Source organism: Lycorma delicatula, chromosome 6 (genome assembly GCF_047948215.1).
Source record: "Lycorma delicatula isolate Av1 chromosome 6, ASM4794821v1, whole genome shotgun sequence".
Lineage (NCBI taxonomy): Eukaryota > Metazoa > Arthropoda > Insecta > Hemiptera > Fulgoridae > Lycorma > Lycorma delicatula.
In genome coordinates this window covers 124,482,653-124,494,696 of record NC_134460.1, presented here as the reverse complement: position 1 = coordinate 124,494,696, position 12,044 = coordinate 124,482,653, and the positions used below count along the sequence as shown (strand labels likewise).

Genomic DNA, 12,044 nt, shown 5'->3' with positions numbered 1-12,044 from the left:
AATATGTTTTGTATTTTTTATTATTTAGTAATAAATGTTAAAAACAAAAGATTATTTTAATTTGTAGACTTTTTTTCAGAAGTATGTTTGTTTAGTAATTAGTATTTAGGAATCTGCATCAATAGATAGTTATTTTTTTTTTTTTTTGTAATCTTGTATTTGATTCACTATTTTACAATAGCTAGTGAACATATTTATCATCTGTTAAATTTAGGATCTCCTGTATTTTTTCATATTTTACAAAAAATAAATAAGTTCATCTCAAATGTAGCCTAAATAATTAATTATAAATTACAATGTACTATAAAAAGTGAAAGAAAGAAAGAAAGAAAAAAAAATTATATTTTCTTCCTAGAATTTCAAAATTTAAATTAAAAATATTACCAAAATCACTGGGGTAAAGAAAAAGAAGCGGGGTGCTTCTTTTTCTTTATTATCTTGTGCTACCTGCCAATATTTTAATACACAGTCTTAATAATGAAAAAAAAAGTTGCATAAATAAAATAAAGAAAAGGAAAAACAAAAAGAATATACAAGCAGAAAGTGCAAACTCACACTTGAAAAATAAAATAAAAATAATTATCTAATTATTATTACTTAAGATTTTGTTGTACATTTATTGAAGATTTATTTGCTTTTAATCTTTTATATGTTTTCATTTTTTAGGTTTTATTAGTTATTTTGAACAATGCTGCAATTGGGATTGTCACTAGTTTCTTCTTACGATCGCTTAATTCAATTTTAAAGACATTTGCTAGTGCTTTAGAGTTAGTATTTACTGCAATATTATCTTGGATATTGTTTGAAATACCTATATATCCAAATACAATGTTGGCAATTGCTGTTGTTTCATTTGCAGTCATTGTTTATAGCCAAAATCCAGTTGTTAATACAGTTACCAATCCCAGGGTAAGTAGTAAGGAATGTGATAGTGTGTAGATAATTACCATCTGGTAAAATAGAATTATTATTTTATAAGTTATTTTTTTCTATAAGTTTTATTTGTAACTGCATACATTATATATTTAATATTATTTATTGTGATAAATCAGAATTATAAATTTAAAGTTGTATTGTAACTGTCACAAATTTGTAAAATCTACTCCACAAGGTTCCACTAGAAGGATTTTTATTAGAAGATTTGCATTTGACAATTTTCCCAGAAAATTCCAATTTTATATTTTAAAAAGAATCTTTGTAATTTTTTGAAAGTATATGGAACTCTTCTAGACAATCGAGTAAATGCTCTCAAAAAAATTACAAACTCACGTAATTGATTTGATGAGAAAAATGGGATTTAAATTTTTAAACATTCCACATTTCACCTCTGTTGATTCATTGTAATGGATTTTAATCCATTCTTGGATTATCGCTTTCTTGTTTTACTTTTTGTTAAATATTTCATAATTAATGTTGTGTTGAGGACTGAAGCCAGTTCTTTGTGTTTTTCATAAGATACAATTCACAATTTCTTAGCAATTTTTGTCAAAATATCCTCTTTCTTTTGGTGATCATTGTCTTTGTGTGTCTTCACTTCATGATTTAGCAAAAAATGTTTGGTCCTATGAAATTACTGATTAGCTTTAAAACATACTAATACAAAAATTCATAAAATACTTATATGAAGTGCTATTTTAATTTTTTTAATTTGGTATAATTCCTTATTGATAGTAACCCGCATGTGATGTGAGCCTCAGAAAATCTTTAATTTTCAGAAGTTGGCAGGTGTTAATTTTTCATTATTATGACTATTTAAATCCTATTACCTAAATGGAATTATTCATATCAAGCATAAGAATCAAATACTAAATTAAAGTTTAAGTTATCATTTGAGTGAAATAAATAAATGGCATGTAACTTTCTTATGAAAGTTTGCATCTTTAGTAAAAAATGAGATGAACTCATTATTTGATTACATTTGCCAGTATTCTGTTTACTAGTTCAAATTTTTTTTAATATCAAAGATACGCGGTTTTAAAAAATATGCAGATATTCTAATTATCTACAAGTTTCATTTTTCTTGAATAAGTTACCAGTTTTTAAATTTGTGTTTAAAAATCATCTTTTCCTAACAAATGGAAGAAGTAAAAAAGTAAATCCTATAACAGATAAAAATATTTGTATATTGCCAATAATTTTTTTATTGTAAGATTATTTTAATTATAAAGATAATTAATTTTATTATGTATATAAAAATATGTAAATTTCAAATTCTTTTATTTGTGTCGAAGGCTTAAAAGTATTGCAACATTTTGACTATCAGAAGAGATCCTATTGCTTTTTGAAGCAGTATTGTAAGCTATAATGAACTATGTAAATCAAAATTAACAAGTTAACACAAAATCTATACAAATACAAAGAAAATCTGTAGTTACCAACTATTAGTAATCTAGGAATAAGCATCAAACTAGTTATGACAACTGTGGTTGATCAAGGAACAATTATAGTACCATAAAAGTTTTATAAATGTATTATTAAAATAAAATGTACCCAAGTAGTTTAACAAATGCGATGGCTGTATAGGTGACTATATAATTTATTAGAAAAATACACCATTCACAGAAAAGTGGTAATAAGTGAGTATACTAGTAAGTACAGCAATACAAAAATGCATGCAATAAGTTAACGTATTTTCAGCATTTAAAAGGTTTATTTTTTGGTCTTAACTGTAACAGAAGATTTTTTTATTACATTTTTTTATAATCTTTATTGCTTTATCATCGTTACGTGTCTCTCTATTCAAAATAATCTTGACATCTTCCTCTTTATTTATGTCACAAAGATTGATCATTTGAATTTTCATAAGTATATAAAAAAATGTAAGTTAAACAAACTTATTTGTTGAATTTGTTATAAAAAAACAATTGTGATCAAAGGTAATTCAAATTTTTAAATGATCAATAATATTTTATAATGTTAAGTAAGCTACTTATTTCAAAAAAGGGTACAACAAAATTTTTATAATAGTTATTTGAACTGTGCAATGATATATTCACAAGCCTTAAATAACAAAAATATTAACCTACAACAGATGCGGATAGTGATTTTTCTTTTACCTGGATGCAGGTCTTTGCCAATTTTGACATATGTAGCTACTGTGTAATTTTTATTAAATATTGTTTTAAATTTTTTACTTTCTAGTGTTAAGTTTCAGGTACTGTAGTCAATGTTTTCTTAAATGAGTTAACATAATAACTTCAGCGCAATGATAAAGGCAATTTTTAAAGATATTTTCATTTCAATAATTTTAATAATAAATATTCTATGCACTCAAATTATTTTTCATTCTGTGAAATAAAGTTCTTCACTGCTTAAAATGCATCATTAGGTGTAATTTCAATGAAAATATAACACTTTTCATGACAGTTGCTTTCACTGTCATATTATATCTCATACTTCTGATTATTTCATAATCTGAGTCTCATTTAATTCTGTAACATTTTCATCACTGTTGCCCATTAAAGCTGAAAAAATGCTATGACATTCAAATAGCATATTAAAGATATTAGTGATATTTCTTTATAGTGCCCTGAGCGCTGACATGTCTCATTCTATCACTGCAAATTAGTAAAATTGTGTGTTCATTTTCTGTCAATCTCAAAAATTTAATCCGTCACCTTCTGAAGTTTTTTATTTTTTGCAAAAATGGACTAATGAATTCAGTCTTTAATATAAAATTAAATTACTACTCTTGGGGGAAAGAGTTTCAGTATATATTACAGAGTAATACCACAACAAATTTATTTTCTAGCTAGTTCAGATATACACACATATTTACACACAAATATTTGATGTTTATTTATGTGACACTTCACTGTGGTAATAAGTTTATATGCAATAAATTAACTAAAAATTATTACATAGGGAAATCTATGTAATTATAAGTGAAATATTAATAACTGGAAGTTGTTTCTGCTTTTTGATAAAAGAATTTATTTAAAAATTTAGTATAATTATATTGTTTTTTTTTTTTGTGAACAAATCAAGTATTATTTTGAATTTATTTCATTACTATTAATGTTTAAGTAGATTAATTATTATTTTCTTGGTAGAATAAATTATATGTTTTGTATTAAATTGTGTATATAATGATATGCATTCACAATATGATGTTTTATTATTACCTTGATAGTTTATGAGCTGAAATATTACTTTTATTATTTTACATTGTTTTTTTATTGTTGCTAATGTTATTTGCAAATAGTGGATAAAGAGCACAGTGTATTTATTTAATTAGTATTTTTATCCATTTATTTTGTACTGAAGTAGTAGTAATCAAATGATTATATATATTGTTTTACCTGTAGTTATTATTGCAGTTCTTCAAATTTAAAACACACCGTAACTTTAGTAAAAAATAAAAATATCCAGTAGATATATTAAAATATGTATAATTTATTTATTATAAATTACAGTAAGTTGGATAAGTTTTTGTATATATCATATACTCATATAACTAATAATGAAGAAGAAGGGATAAAATGTAAGAAAAATGAGTGAATGGGAAGATACATGTCATAGTCGTTAGTGGTAGTTTATGTCTTGCCCAGAATCCTTTATAGATATAACTCTATTTGACAGGGTTTCTATTTTGTGTCTAATACTATACAGAGTGCCCTATAAATTTCCATACATTGGAAAAATAAACATTTTTTAAAGGAAACCATAAAAATATGCAAAACATAAATCATCTGTAACATATCACAAATGCCATTACAACCAAGCATAACCACTTATGCTTACTTGTTTCTACAGCAGTGGGGACATGCATCAAAATGCGTCTTCAAAACAATGGTAGTGTAAAGCATATTATATAAATAAGAATGGTTTTCATTAAAAACATGTATATATTTCTATATGTTAAAACTAATGGGACACATATAGAATCTTGCTAGTAGAATTGAATCATGTATTTTGAAAAGGCAACATCTCTATGTTTTTAAAATTTTTGCTTTTTTATATCCTTCCACTCACATTTTTATAAATATACAATATTTAGTGTGAAAAGGTAACATATGCATTTGTTTTAATGATAGAATCGTAAGACTGCTGTTTCTGTGTATTTTGAAAAGGAAACATCTCCAGTGCATGTTCCCTTTTCAGAACACATATAACAGCTGTTTATTATGGAACCATTATTAAGCAATACCAGAAGTAAATCAAATCAGCTGATAGGATTTCCCTATCTTACCTCTTCTTCTAGCCAGTTAGATGTAAGTACCATAAAATTATGATAGTACTTATATTAAAAATAGAAATCTTCTAAACGTTTCATTGCTTGAAAGAGAAAAAGTACATAAACCGTAGACTTTGCCAAATGGTAATATAAAATAAAAAGAACTGCATCATTCCAGTAGCAACGTTTTAGTTTTACCAGTTGATCCTTCACATCCTATTTCAGTGTCCTAAGTTTTTTTATTATTTTTTTAAACTATTTTTCTTTATTTTCTTATAACTAGATAACTTTTACATGACCTGCTTATTTTCTATTCAAATATAACTTTTTCTGTCGATACTTAAAGGAAAATTTCAATATTTCCTTTGGAAGACCACAAATTGATGTATGCTCTAAATGTGAAAAATTTGGCATTAAAATTCATGATCCTCACCGCAATGACAATGCAAAATGTGTAACTTCTGCCAAACATTTGGTACACAAGAGGAGAGCTAAGAAATCTTATTCTAAAATAAAAGAGTTGAAAGAAATGTGTACTGATAAAAATTCAGAAAATGTTGTGGGTTTGTGAATATACTACATGCAAAATCTGCTCCTGCCCCACTTACCCATACAAGATAAAAGATCCTTTATTCTTGACAGTTGTGGGTAAATGAGTTCTGTGTTCACAACCTAAAAACTGACAAAGCAACATTTTATTCTTACCATGAGGAGAAGCCTGCAAAGGATGTAATGAGGTGTGCACTTTTATTAATCACTACATTGAGCACAATGTTCCTCAGCATATAACAGAATTGCATGTATTTTCAAATTGGTGACTTAGACAGAATCACAATCATATTCTTTCTTGTAATGGTTTCATCAGGTCGATTTAAAAAAATAATATATAAGTTGCCACTACATTGACACTCCTTTAATGAATGTTATAGGGATTTCATTACAGTAAAAAGAAAAATTAGATGAGTTGATTGTTCATATACTCATGATAAATAAGTTGAACTAATAAAAAAGTCATCAAAGTTTAACAAATTTGATGTTCATAAGGTTTCTACTTCTGAGATAATAGATAAGAAATTATGGCAGTTTCATTATAAAAGAATAGTCCTATCAGAAAAAAGTTGTAAGAAAGTTCACAAAGATCAAAAAGTATCTTTTTCTGTTAGAAAATTTATCAGTTAACATTTTCTTCAGAAAGTAAAGGAGTACTAAAGGCGTTCACAGTTTATAGATGGCCTAAACATAGAACATTTTCCACTTTCAAAAATTGCTGATGCGGTGGTCTCTTTTCCTACCACCAAGAACTGCCAAGGATATAATTATAAACTTACAATTGACATGAAGAAGATGAATGATCTTAAGAAATTAGAATACATACCGCACGAGAAAAAACATCTTTTTGTTGAAATTTTTTCTTGGCCAGTTACCAATAAAGAATCAGTCAAAGAAATTGATTCGCTCTATGACTCTGATGTTGCTGATTAATCTCATTTTGGTTGTAATGTATTTTTCATGATTGATTTTTATTTATTGTATATTTTTATGCTTTAACATGGAGCTTTCAATCTTTTTATGACTAGTCTACTAAAAAACTGATAGTGTAATTTTTTTTTAAATAAAATTTTTATTTGCATTTAATAAATAAGTGTTTTATTAGTAATCGCTCCTCAAATATACCTTAAATTAAAAATTATTAACTTCTTTTAACCCCCTGAACTTTCCTAAAGCTATTAAAACTCGTATTTTATCAAAGATTTCTTATGAATTTTGAAAAGAAGACATTTCCAAAATTTCAAACCATTATTTTGAATATTATGAAGAAAATAAAAAATTTTTTAGCACATTAATAATAAACCCTGTTGCTAGTTATTTAACCCATATTAACCTCATTTTCCTCCAATCTCAACAAACGTTTTTTCTCTCCTGAAAAATTTTATTTGAACATTTTACCTTTTCAAAATTCAGGATTCAATTATTATTCATATTTGTAAATAAGATTTAATTATAACTCAATTATAGTTTAGCATATTTTTGTAATTATTTTATACTTTATTTTTTCTTTCAATTCACCCTTTAATGGTGTTCACTTTCCTAGTTGATAATATTATGCATTATATATTGAGTAATTGAATCAGCCATATGTAACTCTTAATAAGTGATGAATCCTACTGGGAAAAAACAGCTGAATTAAAAATTATAGTTCCAATGAAGAACATTCAGACATATAATTACTTAACTGTATTGTAAAAATTTGGTTTACAATTATTGTTTTTTGTTATTTAAAATTATTAAAAAAATATTAACTGCTCACTTTCAAATTACTGAAACTTGTTCCACAGGAATTGGTTTTCCCAAAGAAGGATAAAGCTATTTATTTGCCACTTCTCCAATAGAAGATTCTGGCATTAGGTGCTACTAATGATTAGCTGATAATTAGCTCCAAAAGACCTTTAAAGAAGATCCATTAATTCTAAAGCGAGTAGTTTACAGTTTTAAAATAATAGCCCATCTCATCCTGTTGTACAACAAATATTTTTTTTATTAATAAGTCTGAAAATAAATTTATGAGTAATTTTTTGTAATATTAAAATTTGTTTAATTTATTAATTTGTACATTTATTTTATTTATTTTATGCATTAAGTTTGTTAACATGCATGCATGATTTATCTATTGCGAACAAGTGAATATTTAGTATACTATTAGTATAATAATCATCTGTACCGCTATGAAACTATAAATAAAAAAACAAAAATATTTTAATGTATGAAGGGTTTTATTTTTTTATGTTAATGTTATTTTCTTATTTGGGAAAAAATTATAAATGTAATGTTTAAAAATTACATGATTCTTTCTACTTTTGTATTACAATATATTCATTGAATAATTATTTCTTTCTCCACAGTTTGTATAATAATTAATTAGGAAATCAGAAAGTTAAATAAAACTTGTCTATAGTAAAATTTTTGTTTGTTGATTAATATATTAATATATTTCTCAAATTTTTATTAAAAAATTAGAATTTGAGAATCAATACCTGTAAGTTACATGTATTTTTTAATTGTTTTCCTCAGAATAAAACTATGATTTCCTTTTTTGAGTGTATTATGAATTATTAATTCAAGATTTGACTCTTGTGTTTAAAAGTGCATTTGTAACTAACTATTTTATTAGATAATTATGTTGACACTTCCCCTGGACCAGACAAAGTTCGCCTTTGTATGCTTTCGCACCTTCCTAAATCAGCACTACAACATCTTTTGAGTATTTACAATGGTTTATTCTCCGGACAAGTCTTTCCGCCCAGCTGGTCAGAAGCATTTATTATACCAGTACTAAGGCCTGGTAAAGAGAAAACCGATCCTTCAAGCTATTGCCCTATTTCTTTAAAAAGCGTATTGTGTAAAATAATGGAGAGAATGGTGAACCGCAGACTTGCATGGTACTTGGAGAAACATGGCTTTCTTTCTTCGGAACAGCGTGGTTTCCGACAGCGGAGATCTTCCATTGACCATTTGGTGTCAATGGAGACAGCCATACAAAACGCCTTCCTGAACCGCCAACACCTCGTTGCTATCTTCTTCGATATAAAAAATGCATACGACACGGCCTGGTGACATGGCATTCTTAGCACCCTTAGGAGGTGGGGGATCACTGGCAATATGCTTGCTTTTATCCGGGGATTCTTGAATCACCGGATGTTTCGTGTTCGTGTAGACGATTCACTTTCAGACAGTGTCGTCTCGGAAAATGGGGTACCTCAAGGTAGTGTATTGAGTGCCACCATGTTTTCTGTGGCCATAAACAGCATTACCAATTGTGTACAGGCTCCTGTCTCTTGTTCTCTTTTCGTTGATGATTTTGTTATTTATGTTGCGAGCTGCTCTACACCCACTGCAGAGCGACTGATACAGAACACTTATATTTTGCCTTGAGGCTTGGACAGGAACTACTGGTTTCACATTTTCACCCGACAAGACAAAATGTGTAGTCTTTTCTTGGCTACAGAACCCTTCTAATCCACGGGTTTTTCTGAACAGAGCTTATTGCTGTCTCTACTTACGTCAGGTTTTTTCTGGGTTTACTTTTTGATAGCCATCTTACCTGGATCAAACATATAAAGGAATTGAGGACAAAATGTTCCTAACTTTTAGATATGATGCGGGTCCTTAGTAACACCAACTGGGGGGCCGATCGGTCATGTATGTTACGTTTTTACTACTCCCTTGTTCGTTCCGTTTGTGTCGCCTATTCTTCAGCTTGTCAAACCGTACGTAAAATGCTGAACGGTGTGCATCATGCTTTTCTTCGGCTTGCCACAGGTGCGTTTAGATCGAGCCCTATCGCAAGCTTACTTGTAGAAAGTGGCGAGCCATCACTTTGGGATAGACGAGACCACCTTTAGTTGTCTTATTTTGCCCATCTCAGTGGGCAGCCGAATCACCCAGCTTTTGTCCCAGTTCTTAAGAATCCTAATTTGAGGAAGTATGAGGACCGTCCACATTGTACTGCACCTGTGGGTGTCCGTACACGATGTCTGCTGCAGTGTATGAATGTTGACACTCCCTCATTCTTTCCATCATGTCTGTGCTCGAATCCCCCGTTGAGAATAAACCATGTAAATTTTGCGTTTGATCTTATAACGTACGATAAACGTTCAACGCCACCTATTGTTTTCCGGCAGATGTTTCAGTTTCTCCTCACCAAGTCGAACTCAGACGTGGTGAAATACACTGATGGGTCGAAACATGACTGTAATGTTGGTTGTGCTTTTGTTATCAATGAACAGACTTATATGTTTGGCCTACCCGGTGTTACGAGTGTGTTCTCCGTGGAACTACTCACTGTGGATAGGGCTCTAAGTATCGTTGGCCCTAAATATAGGACCATTCTTATTTGCAGTGACTCGTACAGTGCTCTCCAAGCGTTGGAAAACCTTTATTCCAAACATCCTGTCGTCATTGACATTTATGATAAAATCGCTGAGTTAGATAAACGCAACAGGGAGGTAGGGTTTTGCTGGATCCCTAGCCACGTTGTTATTCTCGGTAACGAAAGAGCAGATTCTGCTGCCAAAGAAGCGTGTATTCAGCCTCCTTTCACCACCCGAGTTACTACCTTTGATTTTATCAATCATATAAAACAATAGCTGCAAGCAAGGTGGCAAAGTGACTGGACGACTACCGTCGATAATAAACTCCGACGGATTAAGGATTCAGTGTTGCCGTGGGGCTCCTCTTGCAGAAACTCTCGTCGTAAGGAAGTGGTCCTCTGCCGGTTACAGTTGGGACTTACGAGGGTCACACACAAATACCTAATGTCATTAATGTCAGAAGACCCACCCCTGTGCACACAATGCAGCTGCCACATGACTGTGCACCACATTCTTGTGGACTGCATATGTTATGCGGCATCGGTTTAATATACCCAGAAACATCCGTGATATCTTGTGCAATAATAGCGGGATTTTGGAACGGATGTTTCTCTTTTTGCATAGTACCAGGTTACTGCAAAGGATTTAATATGCTCATATATGTTTTTCTGTAAGGAGAGTTTTTTTAATAATTTTAACCTTTATTTTCAATTTGATTTTTTGGTTCTATGTATTTAATTTTACTATCTGGGGAGGGGATTTTTGCACAACCCATCCATCAGAGTTAGGTAAGTTTTATATACTTTCTTTAATCTATTATTTTAACTTTTATATTTTATCAACCTTGTCTGTGGTATTAGTTTTGAGTTTTATTTTTCCTTCTTGGCTTGTTTTAGTGAATTTTTATTATATGATTAATATTACGTTTACACCTTGTATAGTTTATTATTTTGGAGTTATTTTACCCTTTTACTAATAACTACCAGGCGATGATAACGCCCAGGCGTTTTTTTCTCACAAACAACGAAAAAAAAAAAAAAAGATTAATGTTACATTATTGGGTAAAAAATGTTGACTTACTTATGTTCTCTTAATGATGTTTACATATTTTGTAAAAATCTCGTATCAATTCATTTTATTGTTTGTTAATAAAATATTTTATTCATTTCCAATTTTTGCAGATTAAAAGTATCTTTATTTGTAAGTTGTATGTTTATAAATTTATTTTCTAAAGGATATAAAGATAAAATTTTATTTTTCCTTTTTTTATAGAATTTTTGTATTTTTATTGATAAAGGATTTACAATTATGAGATTATATATACTTTCATGTTAATAGAAACTTTACTCTTTATTTGAATTGAAACAATTAGCTGTTGAATAATAACCACCAATTGTGTAATCTTTTAATTAAAGTGAGTTTATATTTTTATTTTTAAGAATATACCAAAGGTCATATTTGTAAATTTAATTTTAATAAATTGTTGTGATAAAAATTATATTAATTTATACTATTAGATATTAAGTAATTTTTATTAAAAATAAAGATGTATAATTGTGCATCTTCGATATTCTAAAAACTAGTCAGCAAAGATTGAAGTATGGCTTTAATTTTTAAATGACAAAAATAAAATTATAATGTTGATTTAAAATAAAGTTGTATGTCATATTTTAAAAGTTGTATCTCATTTAATATTTTTTATTATTAATTAAATATTAAATCTTTTTTTAGCATTTCTGCCAAATGTTATGTAAAATATTAGGGAAGTGAAAAAACTCTAAAGGGATATATTAATTATTTTGTAACTTAATATTTGGTATCATTTTGCTTTATTTGAAATTACTGAGAAATTGCTAGTAAGTTTACAATAATTTGATGTATAATTTAATTTTATAAATGTTAATGTTAGAGATAATTCAAAAATCATAATTTTTATTCATTATTTGTATCATTTACATTAATTATATTAAATTCATCTGGTACATGCATTAATTTTATTT

At 28.4% G+C, this 12,044-nt stretch overlaps 1 protein-coding gene across 1 annotated transcript in view; it reads left to right on the top strand.

The window, feature by feature from the left end:
* The window catches only part of senju (UDP-galactose transporter senju), a 41,590-nt gene extending 30,166 nt beyond the window's left edge, over positions 1 to 11,424 (top strand). Inside the window, exons 7-8 of the mRNA XM_075368480.1 lie at positions 667 to 909; positions 7,513 to 11,424. Coding sequence (XP_075224595.1) covers positions 667 to 909; positions 7,513 to 7,566 — 297 coding nt within the window. The 3' untranslated portion in view covers positions 7,567 to 11,424. The remainder of the gene's footprint in view (positions 1 to 666; positions 910 to 7,512) is intronic.
* Positions 11,425 to 12,044: the final 620 nt, after the last annotated feature.